Source organism: Sesamum indicum, linkage group LG3, assembly GCF_026168435.1.
Source record: "Sesamum indicum cultivar Baizhima isolate 11 linkage group LG3, ASM2616843v1, whole genome shotgun sequence".
Classification (NCBI taxonomy): domain Eukaryota; kingdom Viridiplantae; phylum Streptophyta; class Magnoliopsida; order Lamiales; family Pedaliaceae; genus Sesamum; species Sesamum indicum.
In genome coordinates this window covers 27,566,560-27,584,469 of record NC_142659.1, presented here as the reverse complement: position 1 = coordinate 27,584,469, position 17,910 = coordinate 27,566,560, and the positions used below count along the sequence as shown (strand labels likewise).

The following is a 17,910-nucleotide window of genomic DNA, read 5'->3' as shown; positions in this document are numbered from 1 at the left end:
ATATCTAAAGTTCATTTTGATGCCACGAAAGACTTTATTCTGAAGGCTTTGGTGCCATGTTGAATATTCTTGAACAGTCTATTTAAATATTCTTGAACAGAGGCCTCATGTTCAATGGAAAAGTGTGACATCTATTCCGAACTTATAGAAAATTTTCCATGAACGAGTATAGTACTTGATGAAAATTTATCAGTAAATACAAGATAGGCAACAATATGGTTCAAAAGGCCACCAGTTACAGTTCAGGCTTGAATTCCTCTCAAGGACAAGCCTTAATTTTTATTCCTCAGCTGTTTAGAAGAAGAAGCGCTCTATGCTTGGGACAGATTTGAAGATGTACGACTCTTTTGAGCAGTAGTACGAGTTACAGAGGACCTGGAAAAGTTCCATTTTCCCTTTGCTCGTTCCATCTATCAATCTGCAGAAGCACATCACAATAAAGTTCGCAGCTAGTTGAGAAAACTGCTAAAGGTCTTGTAATAATTTCAATTCTTTTTACCCAGAAACTCATTTATCACAAATAATTGAGATTAAATATGATGTGAGTGATGACGAACACGGGGGAGGGGTATTAATTTCAACAAGCCCCGTCATACTCTCAATTAAGTACTTACCCTCCTTATTAACCCATTTCCAAATCTTCGTCTGCTAGACTTATTTTTGTTTGACCTGGTTTTATAATATTCATTCTTCATTTATTTTAGAGGGGGGAGGGGAGGTTGGTCAAGTGCATTGGCTTTGATGAATAAGCATCGTTCCATATAGTTGATGCTAACATACCCATTCACCCGGGCAGAGGGAGCGATAATATTTAGCAAACTTGTCACACTCAGGCGCTCCTTCACCCTTTGCAGCAATACACCTGAGAACACAAACAAATTGACAAACTTGGAGGAGGAAACATATAACATATCAAATGAAGAAAGGAGTAAGAAAATTTAGTGAACCCACCGATGATACTCAATATATCTGGTGAAGCAGTGTCTTGTTTGGTTAGTAGTTGGGAAACGGAAATCTGCTGGTGCTGTCTCAAGCTGCAAGTACAAGTGTAAAAGGAAATGCAGAGAATGAGTAAGCAATAGAGTGAAGACATCAAGCAGGAAGGCTAAAGTGGGAGAGCTGTGATCAGTCAAGCTGAACCTTGATCTCCGGAGTCTCTTCAGCTTCCTGGTTATTGGTGTTCTCAGATTCAGCGGTGTCATTGCTTTCTTCGCTGGGAGCCGGATTGGCATCGGCAGGACTGGTTTCCTTGCTATCTCCAGCAGCCACGTCAGAGGTTTCACTATCCCCTCCAGTAGCAGCAGGAGCGACTTCACTATCAACAACAGTTGGGTTTTCCTCAGTTTTCTGAACAATTTCCTCGGTAGGAGCATCTATTGAGGGTTTGACCTCAGACTCTTCTACAGGTTGAACAGCCACATCTGATTTTTTTTCTTTCTCCTCCAGTAAATATTGCTGTACACCAAGTAATTAGATACAGTATGCTATGACAAACTAAAGCTCCAATAAGGAAAATTGATAGGGAAAATGAGAGCAACATCTTTATTACTTTCCACGTTAAATGTCCTTGGTTTAGGTAATTTCTATTTACAAGAGTCTTACCCCATACCTTTACACTAACCTTTGACATAACAAATTTTCCAAACATGATGAAAGTTTAATGCACCAACATTATTTTCTTTAGATGGTATGAGTTAAAACAGGGGCCAAAGAATAGGTGGATATAAAATTCTGTCACAATCAATTTGGAAAGGCAATAATCTATAACAAAGTGTTGCCTCTTCTCTTAATGTCAATATCTACTTCTAAACAAGACCCAAAATCAAGAAATTAAACTACAGATGAGATTATCAAAATCTTAAATTAAAACTGTCAGCTTGCTCATCCTCCATATTCTCATATCATTTTCTTGCCACCATACAGATAGATCACTGTTTCTTGACCTAAAATCTGATTTCCAAGTTTTGATACATTTTATATTATCCTATCTGCGATTAGAAAATGATTTTGACGGAAGTCAAACTTGGTATCCTATCACATCTTTGTATCACAGAAAGAAATAACCTCAATCTGTAGATGCTAAGATTACCATTTTCCAAGTCCAACAAAAGCATGAAGGAAGTGTTGACATTTGGTAATCAACAACAGGCAAAATTGTAAAAGAATCACTGTCTACTGTAACAACACTGCATAAAACTAGTATGCAAACAATCTGTTCATTTTATGTGTATATTCTTCCTTACTACACCAACTGTTAGATTGGTCAAATGTAGCATTATAGATTCATTGAGGTCTTATAGAACTTAGCTTCCATTTGAGGAAGAATTCTTCAACAACACAAAATATTAACAAAATCCTTTTAATCTTGCGAACCTTGATATTTGACATCAACTTCAGTTTCTCTAAACAATTAATCCTTTTAGCCCCAAATATGGAAATATTAAATCTTAAATAACCAATAATCATAGTAGTCAGTCGCACATGGCGCAGCGCACGCCTTTTCGAAGGATGACGCAAATATAAGAAATAATCTATATATTTATATAATTAGTAGTATTTTGACTACATTAATGTATAAGGAGATAAACAACAAATTCAACATAACAAAACTTCATATAATTAAAACGACCAATATTGAACCATTGAAGGATAGCAAAAGTCCTAAAGATTCAAATAAATCCTAAATTGTTTATCAAAAAACAAATAAGCCTAAATCCAATCATCTAATTCTACTTAATTAAAGAAGTAACCCAATCATAGACTACAAGTCTACAAACAATTACATAAATAAATCAAAACAGTAATAGTCTAAAGTTCTAAACACTAAAACAAAGAAAAAAAAAACTAGAGGTCCAGTCACGCAGTAGCGGCAGACTACTATGGAAGAGAACAAGAAGAGAAGAAATGAAGAAGAAGATGCAGTCGCAAAGGAAGAAGAGAATCGAAGAAAGAAAAGGCAAGAATGAACAGGTTAATCATGCATGCAGAATATTTATTTCAGCTAAAAATTCTCTTATTTATTAGGGTTTTTTTTTTAATTGATGGGCCCAGGCTGCCCAGCTAGTAGCCAGGCTGCCCAGGCCCATCTTCATAAAGGGGCGCCCAAGAGCGTGCCATAGGCAGCGATTGGCGTGAGGGCTGCGCCTCTCGTGCCTCGCGCCAAGGAGCGCCATTAACTACTACGCAAAGGTCTAGATATTTCGAAAGCAAAGAGACCAGCTACAGAAAGAATTGAGTTTATCCACCAATTGAGAATAGCACCCATCACATCTCTTGTTAAGCCATTCACAAGCAAAACATTAGCACGATGTTTGAAGTTGCTTTCGGGGAGGTTTTAGTTGGTATGGAAAAATGAGTTTGAGTTTTGGAGGTCCGGAATGTGCGCCAGAGATTATGATGAACGGGTTACTATTGTTTTTAAGATAATTGAAAATTATTAAAAATGAATCCATAGATGTCCACTATTGTGTTTGGAGGAGACAAAATTTACTTAAACTGTCAGATCATGCTTAAATAGTGAGTGTTTATTACTCATACATGCGTAAAAATATAGGTAACAACTTGAAGTACATTTTATTGTCTTAATGATTGAAAAATATATATAGGTTCAGAGTTTTGCAGGATTTTGAATGCGCCAGAATCAAGTGTATTCCATAATCAACCCAAACTTGTGAAGCTAAACATTTGGTCTATTTTTAACTGGTTTTAAAACAATACAAAATGAATTGCATAGATTTATTAAAGTACATTTTCCCTTCAAAACTTTCCACACTGAAGATTGCAAAATCCAAAAGAAAAAAAGCAAATCAGACATGATTTCTTCAATTCAAATGCTTCCACGTTAAAAAGTAAAATTGCGAGTACAAGTACCAGAGACAAACAAGAAAAACCAAAATGGTTTGAATTATTCACTCATTCTGAAATCGGCACACATTTACTCAAACAAATACTCCATCAAATGTAGAACCAAGTCTTATGCCCGAATCTTGAACCCCCGATCCAATATCAGGCCCATTCTACGGACCCTTCTATTCATATAAGCAGAAATTCCCACGAAAAAGTTAAGCAAACAACCCCCATTTTTTCCGCAAAGTCAGACTAAAAATACACACTAACGAGAACTCTAAACCATTCCCCTCAAACCCACTCCCACCCAAAAAAGTAACAAAACCGCCGCCACAGAAATCAAATCTGACATATTCATAAACTCATAGGTCGCGGCACGATTTCATCGAGCACAATACGATATCCAAAGATCAAATCTATTAAAAACAACGGAACTAAGAAGATTCAATAAAAACTCAAAGGCAAGTAGACGTCCAGAAATCGAAATACCTCAGCTAGGGATTGGGGCTTGGAAGCGTCAACCTCGGCCATTGAACGAGGAAAATTGGGCGGCGGCGGAGAAACTGTTCAGCTGCCGAAGAAGAGAGAGAGAATAGAAAGAGACGAGAAGGGACTAACAGCAACGCTGGATGGAGATAGATAAGCAGTTCCAGGCCCAAAACCAAGTACATGGGCTTTCACGGACTGGACATTCAACATTGTTTCCTAATAAATTTAATGTATATAATTGGTCCTCTTCACTTTTCGGATTGAATCTAATGTCAACAGGCGGCTGCCACTTATAGGCTTTGCTCTATTTTTCCATATAAAATGGTGTTTATTATTTGAAAAATTCTAACTCGAATTCCGTCTGATCATATTAAAATTAATTATATGACATACATAATACAGTATTATGTGATTGATGTATAATTTTAAAAAAATAATCAATTACATGATAAATGTGCTATATTTGCTATGCGATCTGATTTGAGTAAGAATTTTTTTATTATTATTATAAAAAATTAGAAAATAATAATAAAAAACGCACAACACAGACTTACCGGTGGTTACTCCACAGCTCAACAAGCAAGCTTTGTTGATGGAAAAGTCGCGACGGATCTTAACGACGTCAACCATCATGTACTGCGAAAAGCTCAGCACATAAGAAGAAATGGTGGATCGGGTTTCCATTAACATGGAGAAATCTGGTGGTGCCGTCCCCCGGCATGACGCCCGGGAAGGCAAGAGGGAACTTGGAAAAAGCGTTGCCCTTTGGCGACAGACAGTGTTTGCATTCGCCACAGTTCCGTTGGAAGACTGGCACCACCATGTCTCCTGCTTTCGCTTCCTCCACCAACTCCTCCACACTTTCCACAATACTATATATGTAGTCAAGAAACCAATTATTGTTGGAGACAATTACAACGAAATTGTCCTAATGGAAGAATTTTGAGACGGATAAATTTCAGAGAGAAATATGATTATGATCCGATATTCAAAGTTTATATAATGTTTACAACATAGTACTAAGTGAGGATGACTTGAAACAACTGATCCATAACGCAGGGCGCTTGCAATTTGCCCTTATATTTTTCAAAAGGAAAAATTTCAATGAGTAAAAATTTAGAACACAACTGTTTTGTGGTTCAAAATTTTTGAAAAGTGAGCCACAATGCCCTAGAAAAAAAAGTCAAATGTCGACAACATCAATAAATGGAGAAAGAGCTATCAATGTTTCAAAAAGTTTTAACAGAAGAAACATTTTGTGACAATCAGATTCTTTAGTTGCAGTAGATTGTGTTGAAAACTGTAAGGTATCAACCTTCAGAAGCAATTCAAGCTCAAAAAAATAAAAATCAGGCCTATCAATTATTACATAGTTTTGATAGGGTTCGAAAACTCCTTATACAAAATATTTTACAGAGATAATTTGTACAAAGAAATCATAGATCAGGAGGTGTAAGATATAATTACCCCATATTATTAGCAACTTGTATCATTTCACAAACAATAACTAATGGATTATATAATCACTCTATCGATACAATGAAGTAAACAATTTATTAAATTGCCGTGGACATCATCAGCACACTTTCGTAACACTCTAATTTAGGGTTGTTTATATGGTAATACTGTATCGAATACCAAATAACATTCATTTTTGAAGTTTTATTTTATGATTATCTTGGTTAAATGTAATTTACATGTGAAATGAGCAAATACCCTTGTAGAAAAAGAATTAACAAATTATCTTCCGTATTTCAAAGTTGAAGTAATTATCCCCCATCAATGGTTTAAATATGAAATAATTTGCTTTATAAACTACGAGATAATTTATTATTTTACTTTTCACATAACATATATTTATTTATTTCTGGTATCACAAAGTGATAAACTGCATCTTTTCTTGATGATCCTCCTTAGGTACCTCATTCAGTTCCTATTTAGATAAGTTCTCACTGGATCCTCTGGATCTTTAGTCACAGACTCACTCTCATCATCCTCAATTTTATATTCAGACAATGGGACATCATTGGTTGAGTAATCATTCGGTAATCCATCACTAGATAAGAATGTAAATAGATCCTAGTTCTGTCATTTGAGGCACCAATAAGGAAAATTAATTTTTGTAAGTAAATGATAAATAAAAAAAAAACCATCAGACTTTTGTTGGGACTGTATCAATTTCGAATTAGATCCAATCATACATTTGATTTCCGATCAAAAGTGAATCAATAATTAATTATGAGTTATATAACTCGACAAAATTATTCAAAATTTCTCTTATTGAACATTACATCTTGATGAAATTGAGTAATCTATATATCAAATTACTGAACCTAAATTTCAACTTAAAATCAATTTATACTCTTAAACTATTAGCAATCTAATATAACACTAATAATAATTAAAAAAAAACTAAAAACTAGGTTAGGTACTAATAGCCTCCAATATTTTCTCAAGATAATATAAATTAAATCATCCAAAAAATGAATGCCACACATAGCTAATGTGTTGAGTGGCTATGGACCCACCCTACATCATATGGAACCCCACCTCTAAAATTGAGTTCATCACCACATTGTTTGTACCAAAGTCTTGTTTGGATTCGCGTTTCTTTTTCAAAGTAGTTATTATCTATAAAAGTCTAATAATATATATATATATATATATATAATGACAACAAATACAACAAAATACATTTCTACTATTAACTTAAACACCATTAAATCCTTTTTAAGTGTTTTTTTAAGAATATTGATAAGAAACTTTATAATATTATTATTAATATCTACTTATATATATATATTTAAAAAAAATTGTTATTTGATATGAAAGAATGAAGAACCTTTTTTATGATTGAATTAACATAATTTTTTTATTAATTTAATTTGTTCAGTGAATACTGTGAAATATTATAATATTTTCAAAATGGAGTTTATATTTTTAAAATTTATAATTTATAATTTATAATTTTTATTATAAATAAACTCAAGCTTAAGCTACAGCCATTAGGGTACCTCACATAAAACGTATGGTACACTTCCTGGTGGCGGACACCCGTTCCCAAATCGGCCGAGACGCTTTCATCCGGCGGCACTGCTGCAACTCCTAAGGCGGCTTTCTTCTCTTCCTTTCAACATCTTGAGAGAGAGAGAGAGCAGAATCAAACTCAAGAGATCTAGAGAGAGAGAGAGAGAGAGAGAGAGAGAGTTGTGTATGTGTTGAAGATGAATGACTCCACTGGTTCCATTTCTTCCGGTGCAATGTCTAACAGCAATGGCAGCGGCATCAGCAATAGAGATATGTTTCTCAAACAAGTCAACAAGAATTCCCACAAGATCGCTAAGCCCTTCCGAAAGCCTCTCCCTCCTCCCACCGCCACTCCTCCAATTCTTGACCCCAATCCACACAATTCGGGTCAGTCCCAGCTCCAATCGCAGCAGCCGCCGGTCTACAACATTAACAAGAATGACTTCCGCGACGTCGTTCAGAAGCTCACGGGCTCCCCAGCGCACGAGCGCTTCCCGACACCTCCTCCACCGGTTACCCACCCCAGGCCACCCAGTTCCCGACTCCAGAGGATCCGCCCACCTCCGCTTGCCCAGATTACCAACCGCCCTCAGCAACTCACCCAGCTCGCTCCTCGTCCTCCGTACGACGTTGGCCAACGGGGGCCGGCGGTACCGCAGTCGCAGACACAACCCTTTCCGCCCCTTCCGCCGTTTCCATCCGTGCACCCTGCGGCGGAATCCCCGATCTCTGCCTACATGCGGTTCCTGCAGAGCTCTGCCTCTTCTGCTGCACCTTCGCCTCTGTGGAACGGGCCCGCACCAACTGGCCCTCGTCCCGATTCGCTGGTGTCGCAAAACGAGTTTGGTCAACGAGCGCCCTTCTCCCCGCTGCTGCCGGCGGAGTCTCCGGTATCTGCTTACATGCGCTTCCTCCAGAGCTCTCCCTACCCTTCTTCGGCTGCTTCTCCGCGGGGGAACGGGGTAGCACCACCACCACCTCCCCCGCAACCTCCAGTTGTTGCGCCACAGCAGCAGCAGCAGCAGCCGCCTTCTTCTGCTGCTTTTCCGCCTCCCTTCCCAGTACTGCCCTTGTCACCGCTGCCATTTGGATGCGCTCCGTCGCCGAGGTCACCGTATGGTATGATATCACCCAGTTTTCTGTTTTCGCCGACTGGTCAATTTGGCTTGCCGCAGCTACCATTGTCGCCGACACTTCCTGTTCCAAGCCCAAGGTGGAAGGGCATGTAGGGAATTTCACTAAGCATCAGAAAGGTAAGTTCTTTCAGGGTTTCATACAGTTCTTTGATTTCTTATTATATAGATTGCTATTATAGTGGTAAAACTGTAGTTTGCAGATGTACAAAAATACTGAAAAATTACCAGTGTATTATAGTGGTACAAGAGATGTAGGTCAGGCTGGTTAATTAGGTGTTGTTCTCTACATCAATGGTGAAGAAAGTAAAGGAGAAACCTTGACTTGCTTCTTCTCCACTCTACATGTTTGTTAAGCTATTGAATTTTGTAAACAATCAACTCCTATAATTTATTTATTTTTCTCTATTTTTCTAATGGATTTGCCTTTAGATTCTCAAGTTTTAATTTTCATATACGGTGGGTGCGTTGTGGAGTTTTTCATTTTCTATAAATATTGTTACTTGGATGATGTATAGATGTCTGGATGCCGGAAGCACGTTGTTATAGTTTACAGTAATTGTATTCTGCATCGATTACATTGTCAATTATTGATGCTACTGCTTTGTTTTAGTATCGCCTTTTCTTTTCGGCATTTTCCTGGTATGATATTGTGGGTAGTCTTCTTGAATGTCTGTTTTTCACGAAAGAATGGATTCTTTCACTTCTACCTTTTGCTATTAATAGGAATTCCGTAAGACCTGACTGCATGCTAGGCACTGTATCTTGGACCATGTAAGTCTTAGGTCTCATAACTGAAATGTGAACAAGCTTTTTGCTAATTCTGTTTGTTGTTTGTTATCTAATTTAGAGTTTTGGATCCTTTCTGTTGGAGTGGGATAATTGCACTTCTATGACCACATAGAAGAAATGGCTTGTTGCTGAAGTGCTAGTTGTTTCAGATTTGATATGTATTAAGGGTTAATGAGGGAATGTTGAAGGACCTCTTCAATTGGACGGCCAGGTGAATGGTGATATCTTATTGATGCTTTATTATCATAGATACATGCATGATCATGATAAGAAAATTCTTGGAGTAGAGATAATTTAATGGTGGAGGATTCTCAAAACTACTTTCTTAAAACAATTGGCAGCAAGGTGGATGTTGCTTCATGATGTCCCTGAAAAGTAGGAAATGTGTTTCATGCAGATGTGTGCATGGTGAATAATAAATGTATTGGCAGTTTGTAGATTAACTTGTCAAGTTTAGTAACTCATGAATGTTGTCTTGGTGGATTTTCCCCAAGACACGTGGGCTCTGTAAGAGGTTAATTTTCGGATTAGACGAATTATCATTTAAGGAGGTGAGGGAGGCAGGAAACCCAGGCATCGCTGATCACGATGTTTAGGTGAATTTGCAAGTTAAGCGCTCAAATTCTTCTAGTGGTCAGTTTCACCCATTTGGAGCATTAAAAGTGGTATAAATAAGCCTTTAGGTAATGTATGTGTGCATGAATAAATTTAAGTCTGAATAGAGGGTCAGGATGGAAAGAGAAGGTATCTGCAGATCAACTGTGTAATATGATCATGAAAATCGAATCAATACCTTTGTTTGCTTATAATGAAATCCACAAATATAATGAAAAGATTCAAGAGACCTTTCCGGTTCTTAATGAAATGGGAAAAATCTGATAGCATATTCACCTTTTCCCATAGCATTGGACGTCTGAGGAATCTACCAAATGTCATTGCTCATATATGGGTGTTACCACAGTAAGGTTATGAAATTTAACGAGTATAGTCCCAGCGATGTTATTAGGAGATGATCTTGGATGAAGTTTTCTCGAACAATTAAGACCTGATACTTGTGTTGCTGAAAGCTCGCAAGAAATGGTAGTATTCCATTGCCCAACCACACAAGATATGCATGGACAATATGCTTTAATATGCAATTTGTGTCCCTTTAGCATACCTACATCCCAGTAAACTGGTTAGAACTTCTAAAAGTGTGCCAAACAGATTCCCTGGTTGACTATTTGGTTACTAATTGACAGTTTGGTTGTATGAAATATGTATGCATGATCCCTTTTATTGACTGTTTCTTGAACTTACGGTGTTGTTTGGTATGCAAGAAGGTAGGGAGTTGGATTGTCCCAGCTTTCATATGTTGTTGGGAGGTAGAAATGAAATGTCGGTATAAGAATGAGATCTGAGTTCTAACAATGTAGCAACGTAATCAAGTCTGTTCTGTACTTATCCAGACCAAACATGTAAGGATTACAGATTTGAACTTTTGATTCGGTTCGTATTCTTCATTTGAACCATTTCTATATGGATTGATTGTTTAACTAATTATGCAAGAAATGGATTTTCACAAGATCTGATGCAATTTGTTACTGGGATGTGGATGTGCTGTTTTCATTGTGGTGCTTTGGAGAATAGTTGTTGGGAGTGTTTGGGTCAGCTTAGAAGTTTTTAAAACCAGCTTATATAATGTTTGAGAGCGTATAAGATGCTAGAAAGTGTTGGAATAATTTTTGTTAGGAAAAATTCTTAAACTCTGAAAATAAGATGTTTAAAGTTGTTGAGTAAAGAGTTGGCTACTTATTGAATTTTAATTATTTTTGGTCCCACAGGCCAACAAGTGCACTTTCAATGTTATCAACTCAAAGGGTTCATATCTTGGTTTGTAGTCAACTACCCAATACCCATCTTGTATGTATTTTGCCAAACAGATGAGAATGAGATGGTTTCTTCATCAACTCCCAACCTTTTTTCTTTCTTTTTATTATGTTCTTATCACATTGGTGGCTTGTTTCATTTTTTTTCTTTAATTCAAAAAAATTAGGTAATTTTGACAGCTATACCCATCAGAGCACCCCTAGTAACATTAGAGCCAATTGAATTCACAACTATTTAATTAATAAAAAGTAATCTATTCTTACGTTTGACCCCCAAAAAGACACTAACTTGACGGCCGGTTTTCGATGAAATTGATTGATCCACTTGTATTTGAATTCAATTTTAGTATTATTTTTTTTTTTGTCTCGTTTGAACTTATTTGTTGATTTGAAATATAAATATATTAGATCAATCTTTAAATTTAGATATTGATTTTGTAATGAATTTAACCAGGTAGTACTCAAACATGCATACTTATAGACAAAAAGAGAAAAAGAGTTTAGAAAGAAAAAAGTTTTTAATAACTAAAATCTATCCATCCACCAAAATAGTCAGATAATTTACAAATAAGTTGGTAATACATCAAACATTTTTACCAAACACTTTCATATCAAATTTTGTCTAATTGTAACTATTATTTTCAAATATTCACCATTTTTATATTTTATACACAGTCTAATATTAAGCACTTTTAAAAAAGCTATGTTTAGTTTTGATTTAACATGGGCCAAAATATACACCATGTTTGGCTTGTTTTATTTTGCAAGTTTTAGGTATCTTTTACATTATTTTAAAATAGTATTTTGATTATTTTTTTATTAAAAAAATATAATTAATTATATACACTTTTATACATATATATATATATATATATATAAAAGAGACATGTTTTGACAATGAACAGTACTCTTTGTCTCCCCACTATCAAATATCAAACATACCATACTTATTTTATATTATTTTCAAAAATAAATTTAAACATACACATTATCTCTAATTTATACTTATTTATCTTTGTTTTTCTCTCCTATCTCCACAAAATATCCCAAAATAAGTTAAAAATAAAATCAAACATTATGGTAGATTTATGCAAACACTTCTATACAAAATTCAATATTAATCCAAATAAACTTAAAAATCAGTTTGGAGTGAAAAGTGGGAGTGAAGTCTACCTCACAAATGTAAGAAAACTTCAAACTTAGACTTGCTTTTGAAGTCAAATTTGTCCATCTTGTAATTTCAGAATCCAACGTAAACTAAAGTCATCTATTGCAAGAAAAATGATGGCGATTATATTGTTTAACCAATTTATCCTATATAATAATGATATAAATTCATAATGCTTAACTAACTATGATCTATGCAATGAAAAACAAAAACATTCTTATTTCCATTTTCTCTAAAATATTATAGCTACATTATGTAATAATAAAATCAGCATTGTAGTGATGTGATTGATCGATACCGTTTATATATTAACGTAATCTATAATTGTGTTTTTTACACACTAAGAATTTTCCTTATATATGGGTCCACTTGTCAAATTAGAAGAGTTGAGTTCAATAAATTTTCCTACATTCTTTAGAGTAAAGAGGTAAATGTCCTTGAAGCATTTTGCCAATCTACACTACTAGATATTGAATGGTACAACTAATTGGTATTCCGATTCATACAAGGAATACAAATTATCAAGAAAGTCCTAATATATCAGCCACAACAAATTATAATGTCATCCGATAATGCCCCTATCGCATCCCACAGACAAAGAAAAAGTTCTACCTGAATGTTTATTGATTCAGTTGAACGTTATGATGTTGGGCTAGATATAACTGGTCCTTCTATAGCGTATACGTCTCAAGATTACTATGTGCCTCAACCGCCTTAAGATCACTACGTGCCTCAATCGCTACAAGATGATTGGTTTTAATTCGCTCCATATATTCCAAGCCATGCAAAAACTTATTATTCACATGTAGATCTTGACCTTGGCCTTAGCATTAATAACCATATGCATCAGGATATATTTCACCAATTCTATTTCCATCATTTAGTGCATATTATGCTAATGTGGAATTCAGTTTTGCAGCATCATCAATTAGGTTGCACATTAATTCTTGTAGTGATGATAGTAATGAACACAATGAGTCAATACAAAATATGGGTTAGGAAATACAAAAACTTCGACATCAATGCCACAAACGCAATTATAGAATGGATGGACACCTTTAATATTTGTAACAAGTTAATTGCAATTATAATGTTTAAATTTATAATTACTAATTTTAAAGTAACATATATATTTGTTATCATTAATTCTAATTACTGAATTATTTAAATTGTACAAATAAAAAAAAATCGTAAATAACATCCACGACTTGAGGTTGTGGATGTCAACCACGAGGACGAGCCGTGGATACTATCCACGACTAGACCATTATGTTTAAAAAACAAATTGGTGTTGAGTCAATGAGCAACCACGACTCATAACAATTATGTTAATGTATTTAAAAAAAATATTATTTTTATAATTTTTGTAATAATTAAACCAAATTAATTATTTGATAAGTACCTCAAGTAAAGCACAGGGTACAAATGCTGATGCACACCGTACACGACGCCCGTTCCCAAGAAGACGAGAAAGGAGAAACCAAACTCACCGAGACGCGTGCAGCCGATGGTCCTACAGTACCATATAAGGCACCTCTTTCTTTCATTTCGTCATCATCGTATATATACACACATTGAGAGAGAGAGAGGGAGAGAGACAATGAAACCCATATACAGAGAGAGAAAGAGAGAATTTTAGAGAGAGAGAGAGAGAGAGATTTGTATTTGTATGTGTGAAGATGGATAAAGGGTTCGGCAATGATTCTAACAGTAATAGCAGCAGCAATAGAGATATGTTCCTCAAACAAGTCAACAAGAATTCCCACCAGATCGCTAAGCCCGTCCGGAAGCCTCCTACCTCGGCTGCTCCAATTCTTGACCTCAATCCCCGCAATCCGGGTCCCACCCATCCCCAATCGCAGCAGCCGCCGGTCTATAACATCAACAAGAACGACTTCCGCGATGTCGTTCAGAGGCTCACCGGCTCCCCTGCCCACGAGCGCTTTCCGGCGCAGCCTCCACCGGTTACTCACCCCAGGCCACCCAGTTCCCGCCTCCAGAGGATCCGCCCACCTCCCCTGCCCCAGATCACTAATCGCCCTCCTCAGCTCGTTCCTCGTCCACTAAATGACGCCGGTCAAAGGGGGGCGGCGCAGGCCCAACCGTTCCAGCCACTTCCGCCGCTTCCGGTTGTGCACCCTCCGGCGGAATCCCCGATCTCTGCGTACATGCGGTTCCTCCAGAGCTCCGCCTCATCCCCTGCACCTTCGCCTCTGTGGAACAGGGGGCCACCGATTGGACCTCGTCCTGATGCTCTGCCGCCGCCAAGCGAGTTTGGTCAACGGGCGCCCTTCTCGCCGCTGCCGCCTATGGAGTCTCCTGTCTCAGCTTACATGCGCTTCCTCCAGAGCTCTCCCTACTCTTCATCTGCTGCACCGCCGAGGGGGAACGGGTTAGGACCACCTCCGCCTGTCCCACCACATCAGCAGCCGCCGCCCCCACCGCAGCCTCCTCTTGTCGCACCACAGCAGCAACAACAGCTTCCTCCTCCTCCACCTTCTTCTGCTGCTTTGCCGTCGCCTTTTCCGGCGATGCCCTTGTCACCGCTGCCATTTGGATGGGTTCCGTCACCGAGGTCACCGTATGGTATGATTTCCCCCAGTTTTCTGTTTTCTCCGGCGGGTCAATTTGGATTACCGCAGGTACCCTTGTCGCCCACGCTGCCTGTTCCAAGCCCAAGATGGAAGGGCATGTAAGGATTTAGCTAACCATCAGGAAGGTTAGTGCTTTTAGGGTTTCTTACAGTTTTCTTTAATTTCTTATTATTATAGTGAGAAAGCTGTAGTTTGCACATGTACATGCTTTTACAGTGAAAACTGACCAGTGTATTATAGTGGAACAAGAAACGTAGGTCAGGCTGGTTAATTAGTGTTGTTCTGTACATCAGTGGTGAAGAAAGTGAAGGAAAACCTTAACTTGTTTCTTCCCGAGTTTATATGTTTGTTAAACCTATTGGATTTTGTAACCAATCAACTCTGATGTTTTATTTTTTTACTCCAATTTTTTTAGGGATTTGCATTTAGGTTCGCAAAGTTCAATTTTCATATACTCTGAGTGGGTTGTGTACTTAGACTTTTCTCATTTTCCATATGAATTGTATCGGATGACTTATACGTCCGTAGATGCTAGAAGCACGTCGTTATGCTTTTAAATAACAAAAATCGTATTGTAATCAATTATGCTGCACGGTCTTGCTGGTTTTTTCACTTCTAATTTTGCAAATATCAGGAATCCTGTCTGACTTGACTTCAGCATAGGCACTTGACATTAGACAGATATTTCAAGTGTCATAACTTGTGGAGGAACAAAATTGATCTTAGTCCTGTTATTCTTTTCTGTCTAAGCAAGATTAAGATCCTTCCTGTTGGAGTGGGGGTAATTGGAATTTACTTACCACCTAGAAGAAATTGCTTGATGGCCGAGCCCACAAGGGACTTGTTACATCATGCTTTTCAATGCTAAATGTATCGCCTCGAATTGTTTAGAAACGTCGGCCCCAGTAGGAAACCCAAATTGGATAAATGTAGCATGCAGCTAGAAGTTGCTTCTTCACAGCTCACTTATTGTCTGGCACTAGATGATATAATGCATACAGTTGATTGGTTATACAAGTAGTTCTTCTCTTGGTAGCATCCGCTTCTGTCTATATGCAGTTGAGTTTTATGAAGCTATAACCTATACCTACTTGGGAAAAAAGATTTAAGGATTTTGTGACATTCTTCATGTCATGCTAGTTGTACTTTAGAGTCCAGCTGTACCTAGGATTTGCTAGAGGATGTTCAATATAGAAGGATGTTTTAAATTAGGATGGCCAAGTATCGCTGATAGCACATCAGTGTTTTATTGCCATAAAAACATGCTGGATCATGATGTAAGAATTCTGTTAGAGTGAGATGAATTCCACTATAATGATGCAGGATTTCCAAAGACTACTTTCCTACAATTGGCAGCAGGATAAATGTTGTGCATGGGTAGATCCCTTCAAGATCTGACCGAAAAGTGGAAAATATGTTTTCTGCATACGCCTCCATTTGGGTGGGTGAATAAATGTATTGATGCTTTATTGCTTTTGATTATTGACTTGGTGACTTGTATTTAATGTTCTTTTGGTTGATTTTGTTCCAAATAAGGACATATGGTCCTTGTAAGAGATTAATTTTAGGATTAGAGAAAGAACTAGAACACTTGAAATGGTGCATACTTCATTTAAGAGGGGGCGGAGGAGGGGAAAAACCAGGGCGACACTGTCACAAGGTTTCGGTGAAATTGCATGGTAAAAATGTTACAGTTCTCCTAATTATTAGTTTTATCCACACAAAAGGATAAGATAGGTGCAGATAAGCCTTTAGGTACCCTTGTGCAGGAATAAATTTAATCTGCATTAAGGCAGTTGGAATTGGATAGCAAGGTATCTACAAAGGTCAGCTCCTGTGTAATGGGTTCATGAACATCCTTATTCAATACCTTTTTTTGCTTGTAATGAAATCCACGAACTTCATGAGAAGATGCAAGACGTCTTCCCGGTTCTTAACAACAAAGGAAATATCTTATAGCATATGGGCCTGTATTGGTCTTTTCCTGTAGCATGTGGCGATATATAATTAATCTACCAAATGTCGTGAAAATCCCCACGAAACTAATTTGGCGGTGCCCTTTAGTCTTATATGTGACATTTGCACTGTAAAGTTATGAAATATGTCCAGTATAGTGCAAGATATGAATTGTTAGGACACGACTCTCGGTGGTAAGACTGGATTGCTGTGTTGCTGAAGCACAAAAGAAATGATAGTTGGAGCTCCTCTGATTTTATTCTCACTGGTGTTACCAATTGGAACCGCTTATAAATTGAATTTCTACAGCCAAAGAAAGCAAGGGGAACATGTTTCTTTACGTAGTTCATTCGGAAAGATGGGTGAGTGTTGCCTACTTAATGGCATTGATGTTTTATTGCAGATCCAAGGGAATACTACTTATGAGTTAGAATTCAGAGCACACGCACTAATTTTCATTTCAGAAACTTCATTTATGTAATTTTACAAGTATATGCATGAATTGCTCTTTTGTACTGATAGTGAGGCATGAATGCTTGTAGATTTATCAACTCCAGTACAATAGGATAATAAAATATAGCTACACCCGATGAGATTTGGCATAATTATGGATGATCCAGGTCGTTTTGGTTATTACATAGACACTTCATGATGTTTTGCTCTCTCCGATGATTACACCATTGCGGTTGGTTAAGTTGTCTTGCTGACATTAGCAAAATAGCTGTATGGTTTTCCAACTGTGCACTTGTTAAGAGATACGTGACTTGGAGATTCTGTTATCATTAGATTGGAATGTTGTATAATATATATCATCTCTCTGTAGCAGGTCAACTTCTTGGGCAGCAGAAGTTTATAATGTGGGATGATTAGGGTATGTGTGAGTTATGGATTGCTTAAATGCTTCCTCTTTATGCTTTTGATGTACTATCTATTAATATAAATAACAATATGGGTGTTTGTAGATTTCCCATCTGATTATGAAAATTATATATATTCCTTGTGACCAAAAACCGTCAGTCAAACTTGCCGGAAATGCT

The 17,910-nt window shown here is 37.1% G+C and overlaps 3 protein-coding genes across 5 annotated transcripts; 2 read left to right on the top strand and 1 right to left on the bottom strand.

Moving 5' to 3' along the window:
* Nucleotides 1-110: 110 nt before the first annotated feature.
* COX6B (cytochrome C oxidase 6B) lies at nt 111-4,508 on the bottom strand. The gene is made up of 5 exons (XM_011075905.3): nt 4,336-4,508; nt 1,141-1,455; nt 952-1,034; nt 781-862; nt 111-418 (listed from the first exon to the last, which is right to left on the bottom strand). Exons 1-5 carry the CDS (start codon nt 4,375-4,377, stop codon nt 365-367), a joined length of 576 nt encoding a protein of 191 aa, XP_011074207.1. The 5' UTR covers nt 4,378-4,508; the 3' UTR covers nt 111-364.
* Nucleotides 4,509-7,340: 2,832 nt separating this feature from the next.
* Nucleotides 7,341-8,912, top strand: LOC148788841 (VQ motif-containing protein 9-like). Its single transcript, XM_088879159.1, has one exon. It carries the CDS (start codon nt 7,560-7,562, stop codon nt 8,589-8,591), a length of 1,032 nt encoding a protein of 343 aa, XP_088735285.1. The 5' UTR covers nt 7,341-7,559; the 3' UTR covers nt 8,592-8,912.
* Nucleotides 8,913-13,875: 4,963 nt separating this feature from the next.
* On the top strand, nt 13,876-17,838 carry LOC105158973 (uncharacterized). 3 transcript variants are annotated; one of them, XR_016064527.1, is made up of 3 exons: nt 13,876-15,042; nt 16,241-16,358; nt 17,700-17,838. XR_016064527.1 is itself a non-coding variant. In XM_020692961.2 (2 exons), the coding sequence occupies exon 1, from the start codon at nt 14,003-14,005 to the stop codon at nt 15,017-15,019; it is 1,017 nt and encodes a 338-aa protein (XP_020548620.2). In that variant the 5' UTR covers nt 13,876-14,002; the 3' UTR covers nt 15,020-15,042; nt 17,700-17,838. The 3 variants fall into 3 exon arrangements, 2 of the variants coding, with proteins under 2 accessions (XP_020548620.2, XP_020548619.2); XM_020692961.2 differs by lacking the exon at nt 16,241-16,358; XM_020692960.2 differs by lacking the exon at nt 17,700-17,838 and having other exon boundaries at nt 16,241-16,452.
* The last annotated feature ends 72 nt before the right edge of the window (nt 17,839-17,910 follow it).

What these genes read in the sequence shown, in the direction of transcription:
- COX6B (XM_011075905.3), bottom strand. Translation starts at nt 4,377, where the DNA reads ATGGCCGAGGTTGACGCTTCCAAGCCCCAATCCCTAGCTGAG. An exon ending in AGCCCCAATCCCTAGCTGAG is followed by an intron (nt 1,456 to 4,335) that starts GTATTTCGATTT and finishes CTTGGTGTACAG; the next exon opens with CAATATTTACTGGAGGAGAA. An exon ending in AGATATATTGAGTATCATCG is followed by an intron (nt 863 to 951) that starts GTGGGTTCACTA and finishes TTGTGTTCTCAG; the next exon opens with GTGTATTGCTGCAAAGGGTG.
- LOC105158973 (XM_020692961.2), top strand. Translation starts at nt 14,003, where the DNA reads ATGGATAAAGGGTTCGGCAATGATTCTAACAGTAATAGCAGCAGCAAT.
- LOC148788841 (XM_088879159.1), top strand. Translation starts at nt 7,560, where the DNA reads ATGAATGACTCCACTGGTTCCATTTCTTCCGGTGCAATGTCTAACAGC.